This window comes from Bacillus rossius, chromosome 6, assembly GCF_032445375.1.
Source record: "Bacillus rossius redtenbacheri isolate Brsri chromosome 6, Brsri_v3, whole genome shotgun sequence".
NCBI classification, from domain to species: domain Eukaryota; kingdom Metazoa; phylum Arthropoda; class Insecta; order Phasmatodea; family Bacillidae; genus Bacillus; species Bacillus rossius.
The window spans coordinates 77,415,595-77,435,597 of NC_086334.1; the positions used below are offsets into that span (position 1 = coordinate 77,415,595).

A 20,003-nucleotide genomic window follows, 5' to 3' on the forward strand; every position below is an offset into this window, starting at 1 on the left:
GGGAAGGTGGGATGTAAAGATGATGGCGGACTACTACTTCATGGCACTGCTGAAGGAAGACAATCAAGGAAGAGAAGTTTCAACCCAAGTCAGACTGATCTTGAAGTGAAATCACCCAAGACTAATTAAATTGTCAGATACCGTTGTGTTTTCGTAACAGTCATAGAATTGTAAAGTGAGTATAATATATTATACGATTGTCCACTGTACTCTCATACTGGGTTTCAAATACACAACTTTTGAAACTCAAATAAATTGTTCACTGTCCAAAAAATTCAATTACTTAAGGGGTTTTATTTACCTGTGGTCTGAACAAGCATTTTGGGATGTTAAACAGCACATAACTTCTTTAATATTTTGTTTATAATTACAATTGTAACAAATTATTTAGATAATAATGTAAATTAAATATGAAAAGTGAAACCATTCAAAAATATTATGTCACAAGAGAGAAAATTGGTGAAAACCAACTTAATTTTAATTTTTCAGAAATTTTCTCTCTTGCAACGTAACATTTTGTCATTATAAACAAAGTATTAAAGAAGTCGTACATAATTTAGCATCCGAAAACGCTTGTTCAGGCCAGGGGTGTCTTACTGCCCCTTAAAAAAAAACTAAAAATTGAATTGTATAAAAACCTTACGTAATACAGGAAAAGTAAAATCATATTTGACATCAGCATAAAAAAATACTTCTAAAATCACCTTACAGTCTCAAAAATTCCAAACAGTTCCATAGTGTTGCCTGTGTTGGTGTAGGAGTACCTGCTCTAGGAAGGCCGCACGTGCGCTGCCTCTCTCCCTCCCCTTCTTGCACGTGCGCAGTATCATTTATCCGTTTTTTATTTAATCAGACGCAACACTTTTATTCGCCCAGGGGCGTATTAGCTGTGAAGATGGTGCGGCTAGGTCTGACCGTGAGAGCATGTAGGTTTATTTAATGTTGTGTTGGCACACAGTATCTGGTGACGATACCACTTCATGTAACTTGGTTAACTTGTGTTAGTTAAATTTTCTCCTGGCTGCCACCTTCTAAATTCTTTTTTGAATTTCTTGTTGTTTTTCTTTAATGTTTGACTTAGCTTGTGCTCATCTTAAAGGTTGAATTCACAAGTAATGTCATGTCATTGTAATTTTTTTTTTCTTGATTGAGTAATTGAATGGCCATGTATTGGTCTTGGCTGCAAGCATTCCATGGATTGCAGAGGAATCCTGTGTTTTTTCTAGTCATGTTAAATGGTATAGCTATTTGTTGTTTGTTGAGACCATATTTTTTTTTGTATAAGTGAATAATCTCCTTAATTTTATGATGGGAAAATTAATCTAGATTAATTACCTTACCCTTTTGTTTGACGTGCTGTATTTTGTCATGTGGTGTCGTGTTCTTTACCTGCCCGCACGCATGTGTTTGCACAATTGTATCGCATGATTTTTCTAAGCCTTGATGTGATATTTAGTTTCTCAGTGCACATATGCAAATAAATGTATTTTTTGTCCCATGAATTAGTTAATGTAGACTTCTGCTTCCAGATATCCGTACTAGAAGGAATCCCATCATTGTTTCGCCTTGCATTTATGTCTTAATCTGCAGGATTGGGCTCTCCACTGACCGGATATAAGACACCGTAGCTTCAGCTTGCTGGTACTGATCCTCGGGACACTGTGAGCTGTGTGCAGTCCAGAACGAATTAAATATGTGTGCATTTAAAATACAAGAAGTTGTTGTTAGCCAGCTGGGCACAAGGAAAAATCCTGCAACATACAGTGTACAATCACTCACTTTAATCATGTACATTTGAGTATTGCTAATTCGTTCATACTCTCCGAGGACAAACTAAGTGGGTGTTGTTCGTCAATAAACTGATGAATAATTGCAAGAGGGACTGTTTTCCGAGCAAGACACCAAACTACCCAGGTATCAAACCCAGTATCCCTAATCCAGGGCCAATGCATAAGTCGACTGCTGGTTCAGTTTCCACACCCTACACACCACTCCCACCTCAGTTTCCTAACTTGTGTACCACCCTCTTTCCACTTCAAAAAATATCGCAGAGAAGAATGATATCAAACCTTAGCAGGTGCAATTCGATTCCATTATTATTAAGACCTTGAATAATTTCTATACCTATTGTTTAATCGGTGCCCACATCTAATTGTGCAGTATGTTTGCTTTGGCAGTGAACACTTGTGTTCTTCAAGTCGTCCATTTATTAACATTAAGGAGAGTACACTTGTTAGCCAGTGTAAGTGTATGAGTATAGACGAGTGAGCAGGTAAGCCTCTGTGTGCAGGTGGTCATTCTACTGCTGGTGGCGGCGGTGAGGAAGAGTGTTGGCTTCATGGCCCAGCTGTTCCAGGAGTCGGCCGAGTGTCTGGCCGACATGCCAGCGCTTTTCCTGCAGCCCCTGCTCACCTTCCTGGCTCTGGTGGCCTTCTTCTCCCTTTGGGTCTATGTGATAGTGTGCCTCGCCACCTCCAGTGAGTGCTACTACTACTACTACTACTACTAGTGGCCGAGTATCTGACTGACATGCCAGCGCTGTTCCTGCAGCCCCTGCTCACCTACCTGGCTCTGGTGGCCTTCTTCTCCCTCTGGGTCTATGTGATAGTGTGGCTCGCCACCTCCAGTGAGTGCTACTACTACTACTACTACTACTAGTGGCCGAGTATCTGACTGACATGCCAGCGCTGTTCCTGCAGCCCCTGCTCACCTTCCTGGCTCTGGTGGCCTTCTTCTCCCTCTGGGTCTATGTGATAGTGTGCCTCGAAACCTCCAGTGAGTACTACTACTACTACTACTACTGGTGGCCGAGTGTCTGGCCGACATGCCAGCGCTGTTCCTGCAGCCCCTGCTCACCTTCCTGGCTCTGGTGGCCTTCTTCTCCCTCTGGGTCTATGTGATAGTGTGGCTCGCCACCTCCAGTGAGTGCTACTACTACTACTACTGGTGGCCGAGTGTCTGGCCGACATGCCAGCGCTGTTCCTGCAGCCCCTGCTCACCTTCCTGGCTCTGGTGGCCTTCTTCTCCCTCTGGGTCTATGTGATAGTGTGCCTCGCCACCTCCAGTGAGTGCTACTACTACTACTAGTAGCCGAGTATCTGACTGATATGCCAGCGCTGTTCCTGCAGCCCCTGCTCACCTTCCTCGCTCTGGTGGCCTTCTTCTCCCTCTGGGTCTATGTGATAGTGTGCCTCGCCACCTCCAGTGAGTGCTACTACTACTAGTAGTGGCATAGTGTCTGGCCGACATGCCAGCGCTGTTCCTGCAGCCCCTGCTCACCTTCCTGGCTCTGGTGGCCTTCTTCTCCCTCTGGGTCTATGTGATAGTGTGCCTCGCCACCTCCAGTGAGTGCTACTACTACTAGTAGCGGCCGAGTGTCTGGCGGACATGCCAGCGCTGTTCCTGCAGCCCCTGCTCACCTTCCTGGCTCTGGTGGCCTTCTTCTCCCTCTGGGTCTATGTGATAGTGTGCCTCGCCACCTCCAGTGAGTGCTACTACTACTACTAGTGGCCGAGTGTCTGGCCGACATGCCAGCGCTGTTCCTGCAGCCCCTGCTCACCTTCCTGGCTCTGGTGGCCTTCTTCTCCCTCTGGGTCTATGTGATAGTGTGCCTCGCCACCTCCAGTGAGTGCTACTACTACTAGTAGCGGCCGAGTGTCTGGCCGACATGCCAGCGCTGTTCCTGCAGCCCCTGCTCACCTTCCTCGCTCTGGTGGCCTTCTTCTCCCTCTGGGTCTATGTGATAGTGTGCCTCGCCACCTCCAGTGAGTGCTACTACTACTAGTAGTGGCATAGTGTCTGGCCGACATGCCAGCGCTGTTCCTGCAGCCCCTGCTCACCTTCCTCGCTCTGGTGGCCTTCTTCTCCCTCTGGGTCTATGTGATAGTGTGCCTCGCCACCTCCAGTGAGTACTACTACTTCTAGTAGTGGGATAGTGTCTGGCCGACATGCCAGCGCTGTTCCTGCAGCCCCTGCTCACCTTCCTGGCTCTGGTGGCCTTCTTCTCCCTCTGGGTCTATGTGATAGTGTGCCTCGCCACCTCCAGTGAGTGCTACTACTACTAGTAGCGGCCGAGTGTCTGGCGGACATGCCAGCGCTGTTCCTGCAGCCCCTGCTCACCTTCCTGGCTCTGGTGGCCTTCTTCTCCCTCTGGGTCTATGTGATAGTGTGCCTCGCCACCTCCAGTGAGTGCTACTACTACTAGTAGCGGCCGAGTGTCTGGCCGACATGCCAGCGCTGTTCCTGCAGCCCCTGCTCACCTTCCTGGCTCTGGTGGCCTTCTTCTCCCTCTGGGTCTATGTGAAAGTGTGTCTCGCCACCTCCAGTGAGTGCTACTACTACTAGTAGTGGCCGAGTGTCTGGCCGACATGCCAGCGCTGTTCCTGCAGCCCCTGCTCACCTTCCTCGCTCTGGTGGCCTTCTTCTCCCTCTGGGTCTATGTGATAGTGTGCCTCGCCACCTCCAGTGAGTGCTACTACTACTACTAGTAGTGGCCGAGTATCTGGCCGACATGCCAGCGCTGTTCCTGCAGCCCCTGCTCACCTTCCTCGCTCTGGTGGCCTTCTTCTCCCTCTGGGTCTATGTGATAGTGTGCCTCGCCACCTCCAGTGAGTGCTACTACTACTACTAGTAGTGGCCGAGTATCTGGCCGACATGCCAGCGCTGTTCCTGCAGCCCCTGCTCACCTTCCTCGCTCTGGTGGCCTTCTTCTCCCTCTGGGTCTATGTCATAGTGTGCCTCGCCACCTCCAGTGAGTGCTACTACTACTACTAGTGGCCGAGTGTCTGGCCGACATGCCAGCGCTGTTCCTGCAGCCCCTGCTCACCTTCCTCGCTCTGGTGGCCTTCTTCTTCCTCTGGGTCTATGTGATAGTGTGCCTCGCCACCTCCAGTGAGTGCTACTACTACTACTAGTAGTGGCCGAGTATCTGGCCGACATGCCAGCGCTGTTCCTGCAGCCCCTGCTCACCTTCCTCGCTCTGGTGGCCTTCTTCTCCCTCTGGGTCTATGTGATAGTGTGCCTCGCCACCTCCAGTGAGTGCTACTACTACTACTAGTGGCCGAGTGTCTGGCCGACATGCCAGCGCTGTTCCTGCAGCCCCTTCTCACCTTCCTCGCTCTGGTGGCCTTCTTCTCCCTCTGGGTCTATGTGATAGTGTGCCTCGCCACCTCCAGTGAGTGCTACTACTACTAGTAGTGGCATAGTGTCTGGCGGACATGCCAGCGCTGTTCCTGCAGCCCCTGCTCACCTTCCTGGCTCTGGTGGCCTTCTTCTCCCTCTGGGTCTATGTGATAGTGTGCCTCGCCACCTCCAGTGAGTGCTACTACTACTACTAGTGGCCGAGTGTCTGGCCGACATGCCAGCGATGTTCCTGCAGCCCCTTCTCACCTTCCTGGCTCTGGTGGCCTTCTTCTCCCTCTGGGTCTATGTGATAGTGTGCCTCGCCACCTCCAGTAAGTGCTACTACTACTAGAAGTGGCAGAGTGTCTGGCCGACATGCCAGCGCTGTTACTGCAGCCCCTGCTCACCTTCCTGGGTCTGGTGGCCTTCTTCTCCCTCTGGGTCTATGTGATAGTGTGCCTCGCCACCTCCAGTGAGTGCTACTACTACTACTAGTGGCCGAGTGTCTGACCGACATGCCAGCGCTGTTCCTGCAGCCCCTGCTCACCTTCCTGGCTCTGGTGGCCTTCTTCTCCCTCTGGGTCAATGTGATAGTGTGCCTCGCCACCTCCAGTGAGTGCTACTACTACTACTACTAGTGGCCGAGTGTCTGGCCGACATGCCAGCGCTGTTACTGCAGCCCCTGCTCACCTTCCTGGCTCTGGTGGCCTTCTTCTCCCTCTGGGTCTATGTGATAGTGTGCCTCGCCACCTCCAGTGAGTGCTACTACTACTACTAGTGGCCGAGTGTCTGGCCGACATGCCAGCGCTGTTCCTGCAGCCCCTGCTCACCTTCCTGGCTCTGGTGGCCTTCTTCTCCCTCTGGGTCTATGTGATAGTGTGCCTCGCCACCTCCAGTGAGTGCTACTACTACTACTAGTGGCCTAGTGTCTGGCCGACATGCCAGCGCTGTTACTGCAGCCCCTGCTCACCTTCCTGGCTCTGGTGACCTTCTTCTCCCTCTGGGTCTATGTGATAGTGTGCCTCGCCACCTCCAGTGAGTGCTACTACTACTACTAGTGGCCGAGTGTCTGGCCGACATGCCAGCGCTGTTCCTGCAGCCCCTGCTCACCTTCCTGGCTCTGGTGGCCTTCTTCTCCCTCTGGGTCTATGTGATAGTGTGCCTCGCCACCTCCAGTGAGTGCTACTACTACTACTAGTGGCCTAGTGTCTGGCCGACATGCCAGCGCTGTTACTGCAGCCCCTGCTCACCTTCCTGGCTCTGGTGACCTTCTTCTCCCTCTGGGTCTATGTGATAGTGTGCCTCGCCACCTCCAGTGAGTGCTACTACTACTACTAGTGGCCGAGTGTCTGGCCGACATGCCAGCGCTGTTCCTGCAGCCCCTGCTCACCTTCCTGGCTCTGGTGACCTTCTTCTCCCTCTGGGTCTATGTGATAGTGTGCCTCGCCACCTCCAGTGAGTGCTACTACTACTACTAGTGGCCGAGTGTCTGGCCGACATGCCAGCGGTGTTCCTGCAGCCCCTGCTCACCTTCCTGGCTTTGGTGGCCTTCTTCTCCCTCTGGGTCTATGTGATAGTGTGCCTCGCCACCTCCAGTGAGTGCTACTACTACTACTACTAGTGGCCGAGTGTCTGACCGACATGCCAGCGCTGTTCCTGCAGCCCCTGCTCACCTTCCTGGCTCTGGTGGCCTTCTTCTCCCTCTGGGTCTATGTGATAGTGTGCCTCGCCACCTCCAGTGAGTGCTACTACTACTACTAGTGGCCGAGTGTCTGACCGACATGCCAGCGCTGTTCCTGCAGCCCCTGCTCACCTTCCTGGCTCTGGTGGCCTTCTTCTCCCTCTCGGTCTATGTGATAGTGTGCCTCGCCACCTCCAGTGAGTGCTACTACTACTACTAGTGGCCGAGTGTCTGGCCGACATGCCAGCGCTGTTCCTGCAGCCCCTGCTCACCTTCCTGGCTCTGGTGGCCTTCTTCTCCCTCTGGGTCTATGTGATAGTGTGCCTCGCCACCTCCAGTGAGTGCTACTACTACTACTAGTGGCCGAGTGTCTGGCCGACATGCCAGCGCTGTTACTGCAGCCCCTGCTCACCTTCCTGGCTCTGGTGGCCTTCTTCTCCCTATGGGTCTATGTGATAGTGTGCCTCGCCACCTCCAGTGAGTGCTACTACTACTACTAGTGGCCGAGTGTCTGGCCGACATGCCAGCGGTGTTCCTGCAGCCCCTGCTCACTTTCCTGGCTCAGGTGGCCTTCTTCTCCCTCTGGGTCTATGTGATAGTGTGCCTCGCCACCTCCAGTGAGTGCTACTACTACTACTAGTGGCCGAGTGTCCGGCCGACTAGCCAGCGGTGTTCCTGCAGCCCCTGCTCACCTTCCTGGCTCTGGTGGCCTTCTTCTCCCTCTGGGTCTATGTGATAGTGTGCCTCGCCACCTCCAGTGAGTGCTACTACTACTAATAGTGGCCGAGTGTCTGGCCGAATTGCCAGCGCTGTTCCTGCAGCCCCTGCTCACCTTCCTGGCTCTGGTGGCTTTCTTCTCCCTCTGGGTCTATGTGATAGTGTGCCTCGCCACCTCCAGTGAGTGCTACTACTACTAATAGTGGCCGAGTGTCTGGCCGAATTGCCAGCGCTGTTCCTGCAGCCCCTGCTCACCTTCCTGGCTCTGGTGGCTTTCTTCTCCCTCTGGGTCTATGTGATAGTGTGCCTCGCCACCTCCAGTGAGTGCTACTACTACTAGTAGTGGCCGAGTGTCGGGCTGACATGCCAGCGCTGTTCCTGCAATCCCTGCTCACCTTCTTGGCTCTGGTGATCTTCTTCTCCCTCTGGGTCTATGTGATAGTGTGCCTCGCCACCTCCAGTGAGTGCTACTACTACTACTAGTGGCCGAGTGTCTGGCCGACATGCCAGCGGTGTTCCTGCAGCCCCTGCTCACCTTCCTGGCTTTGGTGGCCTTCTTCACCCTCTGGGTCTATGTGATAGTGTGCCTCGCCACCTCCAGTGAGTGCTACTACTACTAATAGTGGCCGAGTGTCTGGCCGAATTGCCAGCGCTGTTCCTGCAGCCCCTGCTCACCTTCCTGGCTCTGGTGGCCTTCTTCTCCCTCTGGGTCTATGTGATAGTGTGCCTCGCCACCTCCAGTGAGTGCTACTACTACTACTAGTGGCCGAGTGTCTGGCCGAATTGCCAGCGCTGTTCCTGCAGCCCCTGCTCACCTTCCTGGCTCTGGTGGCTTTCTTCTCCCTCTGGGTCTATGTGATAGTGTGCCTCGCCACCTCCAGTGAGTGCTACTACTACTACTAGTGGCCGAGTGTCTGGCCGAATTGCCAGCGCTGTTCCTGCAGCCCCTGCTCACCTTCCTGGCTCTGGTGGCTTTCTTCTCCCTCTGGGTCTATGTGATAGTGTGCCTCGCCACCTCCAGTGAGTGCTACTACTACTAATAGTGGCCGAGTGTCTGGCCGAATTGCCAGCGCTGTTCCTGCAGCCCCTGCTCACCTTCCTGGCTCTGGTGGCTTTCTTCTCCCTCTGGGTCTATGTGATAGTGTGCCTCGCCACCTCCAGTGAGTGCTACTACTACTAGTAGTGGCATAGTGTCTGGCCGACATGCCAGCGCTGTTCCTGCAGCCCCTGCTCACCTTCCTGGCTTTGGTGGCCTTCTTCTCCCTCTGGGTCTATGTGATAGTGTGCCTCGCCACCTCCAGTGAGTGCTACTACTACTACTACTAGTGGCCGAGTGTCTGACCGACATGCCAGCGCTGTTCCTGCAGCCCCTGCTCACCTTCCTGGCTCTGGTGGCCTTCTTCTCCCTCTGGGTCTATGTGATAGTGTGCCTCGCCACCTCCAGTGAGTGCTACTACTACTACTAGTGGCCGAGTGTCTGACCGACATGCCAGCGCTGTTCCTGCAGCCCCTGCTCACCTTCCTGGCTCTGGTGGCCTTCTTCTCCCTCTCGGTCTATGTGATAGTGTGCCTCGCCACCTCCAGTGAGTGCTACTACTACTACTAGTGGCCGAGTGTCTGGCCGACATGCCAGCGCTGTTCCTGCAGCCCCTGCTCACCTTCCTGGCTCTGGTGGCCTTCTTCTCCCTCTGGGTCTATGTGATAGTGTGCCTCGCCACCTCCAGTGAGTGCTACTACTACTACTAGTGGCCGAGTGTCTGGCCGACATGCCAGCGCTGTTACTGCAGCCCCTGCTCACCTTCCTGGCTCTGGTGGCCTTCTTCTCCCTCTGGGTCTATGTGATAGTGTGCCTCGCCACCTCCAGTGAGTGCTACTACTACTACTAGTGGCCGAGTGTCTGGCCGACATGCCAGCGGTGTTCCTGCAGCCCCTGCTCACTTTCCTGGCTCAGGTGGCCTTCTTCTCCCTCTGGGTCTATGTGATAGTGTGCCTCGCCACCTCCAGTGAGTGCTACTACTACTACTAGTGGCCGAGTGTCCGGCCGACTAGCCAGCGGTGTTCCTGCAGCCCCTGCTCACCTTCCTGGCTCTGGTGGCCTTCTTCTCCCTCTGGGTCTATGTGATAGTGTGCCTCGCCACCTCCAGTGAGTGCTACTACTACTAATAGTGGCCGAGTGTCTGGCCGAATTGCCAGCGCTGTTCCTGCAGCCCCTGCTCACCTTCCTGGCTCTGGTGGCTTTCTTCTCCCTCTGGGTCTATGTGATAGTGTGCCTCGCCACCTCCAGTGAGTGCTACTACTACTAATAGTGGCCGAGTGTCTGGCCGAATTGCCAGCGCTGTTCCTGCAGCCCCTGCTCACCTTCCTGGCTCTGGTGGCTTTCTTCTCCCTCTGGGTCTATGTGATAGTGTGCCTCGCCACCTCCAGTGAGTGCTACTACTACTAGTAGTGGCCGAGTGTCGGGCTGACATGCCAGCGTGTTCCTGCAATCCCTGCTCACCTTCTTGGCTCTGGTGATCTTCTTCTCCCTCTGGGTCTATGTGATAGTGTGCCTCGCCACCTCCAGTGAGTGCTACTACTACTACTAGTGGCCGAGTGTCTGGCCGACATGCCAGCGGTGTTCCTGCAGCCCCTGCTCACCTTCCTGGCTTTGGTGGCCTTCTTCTCCCTCTGGGTCTATGTGATAGTGTGCCTCGCCACCTCCAGTGAGTGCTACTACTACTAATAGTGGCCGAGTGTCTGGCCGAATTGCCAGCGCTGTTCCTGCAGCCCCTGCTCACCTTCCTGGCTCTGGTGGCCTTCTTCTCCCTCTGGGTCTATGTGATAGTGTGCCTCGCCACCTCCAGTGAGTGCTACTACTACTACTAGTGGCCGAGTGTCTGGCCGAATTGCCAGCGCTGTTCCTGCAGCCCCTGCTCACCTTCCTGGCTCTGGTGGCTTTCTTCTCCCTCTGGGTCTATGTGATAGTGTGCCTCGCCACCTCCAGTGAGTGCTACTACTACTACTAGTGGCCGAGTGTCTGGCCGAATTGCCAGCGCTGTTCCTGCAGCCCCTGCTCACCTTCCTGGCTCTGGTGGCTTTCTTCTCCCTCTGGGTCTATGTGATAGTGTGCCTCGCCACCTCCAGTGAGTGCTACTACTACTAATAGTGGCCGAGTGTCTGGCCGAATTGCCAGCGCTGTTCCTGCAGCCCCTGCTCACCTTCCTGGCTCTGGTGGCCTTCTTCTCCCTCTGGGTCTATGTGATAGTGTGCCTCGCCACCTCCAGTGAGTGCTACTACTACTAGTAGTGGCATAGTGTCTGGCCGACATGCCAGCGCTGTTCCTGCAGCCCCTGCTCACCTTCCTGGCTCTGGTGGCCTTCTTCTCCCTCAAGGTCTATGTGATAGTGTGCCTCGCCACCTCCAGTGAGTGCTACTACTACTAGTAGTGGCCGAGTGTCGGGCTGACATGCCAGCGCTGTTCCTGCAATCCCTGCTCACCTTCTTGGCTCTGGTGATCTTCTTCTCCCTCTGGGTCTATGTGATAGTGTGCCTCGCCTTCTCCAGTGTGCTGCTACTACTAGTAGTGGCCGAGTGTCTGGCCGACATGCCAGCGCTGTTCCTGCAGCCCCTGCTCACCTTCCTGGCTCTGGTGGCCTTCTTCTCCCTCTGGGTCTATGTGATAGTGTGCCTCGCCACCTCCAGTGAGTGATACTACTACTTGTAGTGGCCGAGTGTCTGGCCGACATGCCAGCGCTGTTCCTGCAGTGCCATCTCACCTTCCTGGCTCTGGTGGCCTTCTTCTCCCTCTGGGTCTATGTGATAGTGTGCCTCGCCACCTCCAGTGAGTGCTACTACTACTAGTAGTGGCCCAGTGTCTGGCCGACATGCCAGCACTGTTCCTGCAGCCCCTGCTAACCTTCCTGGCTCTGGTGGCCTTCTTCTCCCTCTGGGTCTATGTGATAGTGTGCCTCGCCTCCTCCAGTGAGTGCTACTACTACTAGTAGTGGCCGAGTGTCTGGCCGACATGCCAGCGCTGTTCCTGCAGTCCCTTCTCACCTTCCTGGCTCTGGTGGCCTTCTTCTCCCTCTGGGTCTATGTGATAGTGTGCCTCGCCACCTCCAGTGAGTGCTACTACTACTACTAGTGGCCGAGTGTCTGGCCGACATGCCAGCGCTGTTACTGCAGCCCCTGCTCACCTTCCTGGCTCTGGTGGCCTTCTTCTCCATCTGGGTCTATGTGATAGTGTGCCTCGACACCTCCAGTGAGTGCTACTACTACTACTAGTGGCCGAGTGTCTGGCCGACATGCCAGCGCTGTTACTGCAGCCCCTGCTCACCTTCCTGGCTCTGGTGGCCTTCTTCTCCCTCTGGGTCTATGTGATAGTGTGCCTCTCCACCTCCAGTGAGTGCTACTACTACTACTAGTGGCCGAGTGTCTGACCGACATGCCAGCGCTGTTCCTGCAGCCCCTGCTCACCTTCCTGGCTCTGGTGGCCTTCTTCTCCCTCTGGGTCTATGTGATAGTGTGCCTCGCCACCTCCAGTGAGTGCTACTACTACTACTAGTGGCCGAGTATCTGACTGACATGCCAGCGCTGTTCCTGCAGCCCCTGCTCACCTTCCTGGCTCTGGTGGCCTTCTTCTTCCTCTGGGTCTATGTGATAGTGTGCCTCGCCACCTCCAGTGAGTGCTACTACTACTACTAGTAGTGGCCGAGTATCTGACTGACATGCCAGCGCTGTTCCTGCAGCCCCTGCTCACCTTCCTGGCTCTAGTGGCCTTCTTCTCCCTCTGGGTCTATGTGATAGTGTGCCTCGCCACCTCCAGTGAGTGCTACTACTACTACTAGTGGCCGAGTTACTGACTGACATGCTAGCGCTGTTCCTGCAGCCCCTGCTCACCTTCCTGGCTCTGGTGGCCTTCTTCTTCCTCTGGGTCTATGTGATAGTGTGCCTCGCCACCTCCAGTGAGTGCTACTACTACTACTACTGGTGGCCGAGTGTCTGACCGACATGCCAGCGCTGTTCCTGCAGCCCCTGCTCACCTTCCTGGCTCTGGTGGCCTTCTTCTCCCTCTGGGTCTATGTGATAGTGTGCCTCGCCACCTCCAGTGAGTGCTACTACTACTACTAGTGGCCGAGTGTCTGGCCGACATGCCAGCGCTGTTCCTGCAGCCCCTGCTCACTTTCCTGGCTCTGGTGGCCTTCTTCTCCCTCTGGGTCTATGTGATAGTGTGCCTCGCCACCTCCAGTGAGTGCTACTACTACTACTACTGGTGGCCGAGTGTCTGGCCGACATGCCAGCGCTGTTCCTGCAGCCCCTGCTCACCTTCCTGGCTCAGGTGGCCTTCTTCTCCCTCTGGGTCTATGTGATAGTGTGCCTCGCCACCTCCAGTGAGTGCTACTACTACTACTACTACTACTGGTGGCCGAGTGTCTGGCCGACATGCCAGCGCTGTTCCTGCAGCCCCTGCTCACCTTCCTGGCTCTGGTGGCCTTCTTCTCCCTCTGGGTCTATGTGATATTGTACCTCTCCACCTCCAGTGAGTGCTACTACTACTACTAGTGGCCGAGTGTCTGGCCGACATGCCAGCGCTGTTCCTGCAGCCCCTGCTCACCTTCCTGGCTCTGGTGGCCTTCTTCTCCCTCTGGGTCTATGTGATAGTGTGCCTCGCCACCTCCAGTGAGTGCTACTACTACTACTACTGGTGGCCGAGTGTCTGGCCGACATGCCAGCGCTGTTCCTGCAGCCCCTGCTCACCTTCCTGGCTCTGGTGGCCTTCTTCTCCCTCTGGGTCTATGTGATAGTGTACCTCTCCACCTCCAGTGAGTGCTACTACTACTAGTAGCGGCCGTGTGTCTGGCCGATATGCCTGCGCTGTTCCTGCAGCCCCTGCTCACCTTCCTGGCTCTGGTGGTCTTCTTCTCCGTCTGGGTCTATGTGATAGTGTGCCTCGCCACCTCCAGTGAGTGCTACTACTACTACTACTACTACTAGTGGCCGAGTGTCTGGCCGACATGCCAGCGCTGTTCCTGCAGCCCCTGCTCACCTTCCTGGCTCTGGTAGCCTTCTTCTCCCTCTGGGTCTATGTGATAGTGTGCCTCGCCACCTCCAGTGAGTGCTACTACTACTACTACTGGTGGCCGAGTGTCTGGCCGACATGCCAGCGCTGTTCCTGCAGCCCCTGCTCACCTTCCTGGCTCTGGTGGCCTTCTTCTCCCTCTGGTTCTATGTGATATTGTACCTCTCCACCTCCAGTGAGTGCTACTACTACTACTAGTGGCCGAGTGTCTGGCCGACATGCCAGCGCTGTTCCTGCAGCCCCTGCTCACCTTCCTGGCTCTGGTGGCCGTCTTCTCCCTCTGGGTCTATGTGATAGTGTGCCTCGCCACCTCCAGTAAGTGCTACTACTACTAGTAGCGGCCGAGTGTCTGGCCGACATGCCAGCGCTTTTCCTGCAGCCCCTGCTCACCTTCCTGGCTCTGGTGGCCGTCTTCTTCCTCTGGGTCTATGTGATAGTGTACCTCTCCACCTCCAGTGAGTGCTACTACTACTAGTAGCGGCCGAGTGTCTGGCTGACATGCCAGCGCTGTTCCTGCAGACCCTGCTCACCTTCCTGGCTCTGGTGGCCGTCTTCTCCCTCTGGGTCTATGTGATAGTTTACCTCTCCACCTCCAGTGAGTGCTACTACTACTAGTAGCGGCCGAGAGTCTGGCCGACATGCCAGCGCTGTTCCTGCAGCCCCTGCTCACCTTCCTGGCTCTGGTGGCCTTCTTCTCCCTCTGGGTCTATGTGATAGTGTGCCTCTCCACCTCCAGTGAGTGCTACTACTACTACTACTACTACTACTAGTTGCCGAGTGTCTGGCCGACATGCCAGCGCTGTTCCTGCAGCCCCTGCTCACCTTCCTGGCTCTGGTGGCCTTCTTCTCCCTCTGGGTCTATGTGATAGTGTGCCTCTCCACCTCCAGTGAGTGCTACTGCTACTACTACTACTACTAGTGGCCGAGTGTCTGGCCGACATGCCAGCGCTGTTCCTGCAGCCCCTGCTCACCTTCCTGGCTCTGGTGGCCTTCTTCTCCCTCTGGGTCTATGTGATAGTGTGCCTCTCCACCTCCAGTGAGTGCTACTACTACTACTACTAGTGGCCGAGTGTCTGGCCGACATGCCAGCGCTGTTCCTGCAGCCCCTGCTCAGCTTCCTGGCTCTGGTGGCCTTCTTCTCCCTCTGGGTCTATGTGATAGTGTGCCTCGCCACCTCCAGTGAGTGCTACTACTACTACTAGTGGCCGAGTGTCGGGCCGACATGCCAGCGCGGTTCCTGCAGCCCCTGCTCACCTTCCTGGCTCTGGTGGCCTTCTTCTCCCTCTGGGTCTATGTGATAGTGTGCCTCGCCACCTCCAGTGAGTGCTACTACTACTACTACTAGTGGCCGAGTGTCTGGCCGATATGCCAGCGCTGTTCCTGCAGCCTCTGCTCACCTTCCTGGCTCTGGTGGCCTTCTTCTCCCTCTGGGTCTATGTGATAGTGTGCCTCGCCACCTCCAGTGAGTGCTACTACTACTACTACCGTTGGCCGAGTGTCTGGCCGACATGCCAGCGCTGTTCCTGCAGCCCCTGCTCACATTCCTGGCTCTGGTGGCCTTCTTCTCCCTCTGGGTCTATGTGATAGTGTGCCTCGCCACCTCCAGTGAGTGCTACTACTACTACTACTGGTGGCCGAGTGTCTGGCCGACATGCCAGCGCTGTTCCTGCAGCCCCTGCTCACCTTCCTGGCTCTGGTGGTTTTCTTCTTCCTCTGGGTCTATGTGATAGTGTGCCTCGCCACCTCCAGTGAGTGCTACTACTACTACTACTGGTGGCCGAGTGTCTGACCGACATGCCAGCGCTGTTCCTGCAGCCCCTGCTCTCCTTCCTGGCTCTGGTGGCCTTCTTCTTCCTCTGGGTCTATGTGATAGTGTGCCTCGCAACCTCCAGTAAGTGCTACTACTACTAGTAGTGGCCGAGTGTCTGGCCGACATGCCAGCGCTGTTCCTGCAGCCCCTGCTCACCTTCCTGGCTCTGGTGGCCTTCTTCTCCCTCTGGGTCTATGTGATAGTGTGCCTCTCCACCTCCAGTGAGTGCTACTACTACTAGTAGTGGCCGAGTGTCTGGCCGACATGCCTGCGCTGTTCCTGCAGCCCCTGCTCACCTTCCTGGCTCTGGTGGCCTTCTTCTCCCTCTGGGTCTATGTGATAGTGTGCCTCGCCACCTTCAGTAAGTGCTACTACTACTAGTAGTGGCCGAGTGTCTGGCCGACATGCCAGCGCTGTTCCTGCAGCCCCTGCTCACCTTCCTGGCTCTGGTGGCCTTCTTCTCCCTCTGGGTCTAAGTGATAGTGTGCCTCGCCACCTCCAGTGAGTGCTACTACTACTAGTAGTGGCCGAGTGTCTGGCCGACATGCCAGCGCTGTTCCTGCAGCCCCTGCTCACCTTCCTGGCTCTGGTGGCCTTCTTCTCCCTCTGGGTCTATGTGATAGTGTGCCTCGCCACCTCCAGTGAGTGCTACTACTACTACTACTAGTGGCCAAGTGTCTGGCCGACATGCCAGCGCTGTTCCTGCAGCCCCTGCTCACCTTCCTGGCTCTGGTGCCCTTCTTCTCCCTCTGGGTCTATGTGATAGTGTGCCTCGCCACCTCCAGTGAGTGATACTACTACTTGTAGTGGCCGAGTGTCTGGCCGACATGCCAGCGCTGTTCCTGCAGTGCCATCTCACCTTCCTGGCTCTGGTGGCCTTCTTCTCCCTCTGGGTCTATGTGATAGTGTGCCTCGCCACCTTCAGTGAGTGCTACTACTACTAGTAGTGGCCCAGTGTCTGGCCGACATGCCAGCACTGTTCCTGCAGCCCCTGCTAACCTTCCTGGCTCTGGTGGCCTTCTTCTCCCTCTGGGTCTATGTGATAGTGTGCCTCGCCTCCTCCAGTGAGTGCTACTACTACTAGTAGTGGCCGAGTGTCTGGCCGACATGCCAGCGCTGTTCCTGCAGTCCCTTCTCACCTTCCTGGCTCTGGTGGCCTTCTTCTCCCTCTGGGTCTATGTGATAGTGTGCCTCGCCACCTCCAGTGAGTGCTACTACTACTACTAGTGGCCGAGTGTCTGGCCGACATGCCAGCGCTGTTACTGCAGCCCCTGCTCACCTTCCTGGCTCTGGTGGCCTTCTTCTCCATCTGGGTCTATGTGATAGTGTGCCTCGACACCTCCTGTGAGTGCTACTACTACTACTAGTGGCCGAGTGTCTGGCCGACATGCCAGCGCTGTTACTGCAGCCCCTGCTCACCTTCCTGGCTCTGGTGGCCTTCTTCTCCCTCTGGGTCTATGTGATAGTGTGCCTCGCCACCTCCAGTGAGTGCTACTACTACTACTACTGTTGGCCGAGTGTCTGGCCGACATGCCAGCGCTGTTCCTGCAGCCCCTGCTCACCTTCCTGGCTCTGGTGGCCTTCTTCTCCCTCTGGGTCTATGTGATAGTGTGCCTCGCCACCTCCAGTGAGTGCTACTACTACTACTAGTGGCCGAGTATCTGACTGACATGCCAGCGCTGTTCCTGCAGCCCCTGCTCACCTTCCTGGCTCTGGTGGCCTTCTTCTTCCTCTGGGTCTATGTGATAGTGTGCCTCGCCACCTCCAGTGAGTGCTACTACTACTACTAGTAGTGGCCGAGTATCTGACTGACATGCCAGCGCTGTTCCTGCAGCCCCTTCTCACCTTCCTGGCTCTAGTGGCCTTCTTCTCCCTCTGGGTCTATGTGATAGTGTGCCTCGCCACCTCCAGTGAGTGCTACTACTACTACTAGTGGCCGAGTTACTGACTGACATGCCAGCGCTGTTCCTGCAGCCCCTGCTCACCTTCCTGGCTCTGGTGGCCTTCTTCTTCCTCTGGGTCTATGTGATAGTGTGCCTCGCCACCTCCAGTGAGTGCTACTACTACTACTACTGGTGGCCGAGTGTCTGACCGACATGCCAGCGCTGTTCCTGCAGCCCCTGCTCACCTTCCTGGCTCTGGTGGCCTTCTTCTCCCTCTGGGTCTATGTGATAGTGTGCCTCGCCACCTCCAGTGAGTGCTACTACTACTACTACTACTACTAGTGGCCGAGTGTCTGGCCGACATGCCAGCGCTGTTCCTGCAGCCCCTGCTCACCTTCCTGGCTCTGGTGGTTTTCTTCTTCCTCTGGGTCTATGTGATAGTGTGCCTCGCCACCTCCAGTGAGTGCTACTACTACTACTACTGGTGGCCGAGTGTCTGGCCGACATGCCAGCGCTGTTCCTGCAGCCCCTGCTCACCTTCCTGGCTCTGGTGGCCTTCTTCTCCCTCTGGGTCTATGTGATAGTGTGCCTCGCCACCTCCAGTGAGTGCTACTACTACTACTAGTGGCCGAGTGTCTGGCCGACATGCCAGCGCTGTTCCTGCAGCCCCTGCTCACCTTCCTGGCTCTGGTAGCCTTCTTCTCCCTCTGGGTCTATGTGATAGTGTGCCTCGCCACCTCCAGTGAGTGCTACTACTACTACTACTAGTGGCCGAGTCTCTGGCCGACATGCCAGCGCTGTTCCTGCAGCCCCTGCTCACCTTCCTGGCTCTGGTAGCCTTCTTCTCCCTCTGGGTCTATGTGATAGTGTGCCTCGCCACCTCCAGTGAGTGCTACTACTACTACTACTGGTGGCCGAGTGTCTGGCCGACATGCCAGCGCTGTTCCTGCAGCCCCTGCTCACCTTCCTGGCTCTGGTGGCCTTCTTCTCCCTCTGGGTCTATGTGATAGTGTGCCTCGCCACCTCCAGTGAGTGCTACTACAACTACTACTACTACTACTACTGGTGGCCGAGTGTCTGGCCGACATGCCAGCGCTGTTCCTGCAGCCCCTGCTCACCTTCCTGGCTCTGGTAGCCTTCTTCTCCCTCTGGGTCTATGTGATAGTGTGCCTCGCCACCTCCAGTGAGTGCTACTACTACTACTACTAGTGGCCGAGTCTCTGGCCGACATGCCAGCGCTGTTCCTGCAGCCCCTGCTCACCTTCCTGGCTCTGGTAGCCTTCTTCTCCCTCTGGGTCTATGTGATATTGTACCTCTCCACCTCCAGTGAGTGCTACTACTACTACTAGTGGCCGAGTGTCTGGCCGACATGCCAGCGCTGTTCCTGCAGCCCCTGCTCACCTTCCTGGCTCTGGTGGCCTTCTTCTCCCTCTGGGTCTATGTGATAGTGTGCCTCGCCACCTCCAGTGAGTGCTACTACTACTACTACTGGTGGCCGAGTGTCTGGCCGACATGCCAGCGCTGTTCCTGCAGCCCCTGCTCACCTTCCTGGCTCTGGTGGCCTTCTTCTCCCTCTGGGTCTATGTGATAGTGTACCTCTCCACCTCCAGTGAGTGCTACTACTACTAGTAGCGGCCGTGTGTCTGGCCGACATGCCTGCGCTGTTCCTGCAGCCCCTGCTCACCTTCCTGGCTCTGGTGGTCTTCTTCTCCGTCTGGGTCTATGTGATAGTGTGCCTCGCCACCTCCAGTGAGTGCTACTACTACTACTACTACTACTAGTGGCCGAGTGTCTGGCCGACATGCCAGCGCTGTTCCTGCAGCCCCTGCTCACCTTCCTGGCTCTGGTAGCCTTCTTCTCCCTCTGGGTCTATTTGATAGTGTGCCTCGCCACCTCCAGTGAGTGCTACTACTACTACTACTGGTGGCCGAGTGTCTGGCCGACATGCCAGCGCTGTTCCTGCAGCCCCTGCTCACCTTCCTGGCTCTGGTGGCCTTCTTCTCCCTCTGGGTCTATGTGATATTGTACCTCTCCACCTCCAGTGAGTGCTACTACTACTTCTAGTGGCCGAGTGTCTGGCCGACATGCCAGCGCTGTTCCTGCAGCCCCTGGTCACCTTCCTGGCTCTGGTGGCCTTCTTCTCCCTCTGGGTCTATGTGATAGTGTGCCTCGCCACCTCCAGTGAGTGCTACTACTACTACTACTGGTGGCCGAGTGTCTGGCCGACATGCCAGCGCTGTTCCTGCAGCCCCTGCTCACCTTCCTGGCTCTGGTGGCCGTCTTCTCCCTCTGGGTCTATGTGATAGTGTACCTCTCCACCTCCAGTGAGTGCTACTACTACTACTAGTGGCCGAGTGTCTGGCCGACATGCCAGCGCTGTTCCTGTAGCCCCTGCTCACCTTCCTGGCTCTGGTGGCCGTCTTCTCCCTCTGGGTCTATGTGATAGTGTGCCTCGCCACCTCCAGTAAGTGCTACTACTACTAGTAGCGGCCGAGTGTCTGGCCGACATGCCAGCGCTTTTCCTGCAGCCCCTGCTCACCTTCCTGGCTCTGGTGGCCGTCTTCTCCCTCTGGGTCTATGTGATAGTGTACCTCTCCACCTCCAGTGAGTGCTACTACTACTAGTAGCGGCCGAGTGTCTGGCTGACATGCCAGCGCTGTTCCTGCAGCCCCTGCTCACCTTCCTGGCTCTGGTGGCCGTCTTCTCCCTCTGCGTCTTAGTGATAGTTTACCT

At 55.6% G+C, this 20,003-nt stretch overlaps 1 protein-coding gene across 6 annotated transcripts in view; it reads left to right on the plus strand.

Annotated features, from left to right (window-relative positions):
- Positions 1-20,003, plus strand: part of LOC134533322 (choline transporter-like 1) — a 616,909-nt gene that overhangs the window by 161,047 nt on the left and 435,859 nt on the right. For all 6 annotated transcript variants that reach the window (XM_063370818.1, XM_063370819.1, XM_063370815.1 and 3 more), the window contains exon 9: positions 2,291-2,477. In XM_063370818.1, coding sequence (XP_063226888.1) covers positions 2,291-2,477 — 187 coding nt within the window. The remainder of the gene's footprint in view (positions 1-2,290; positions 2,478-20,003) is intronic.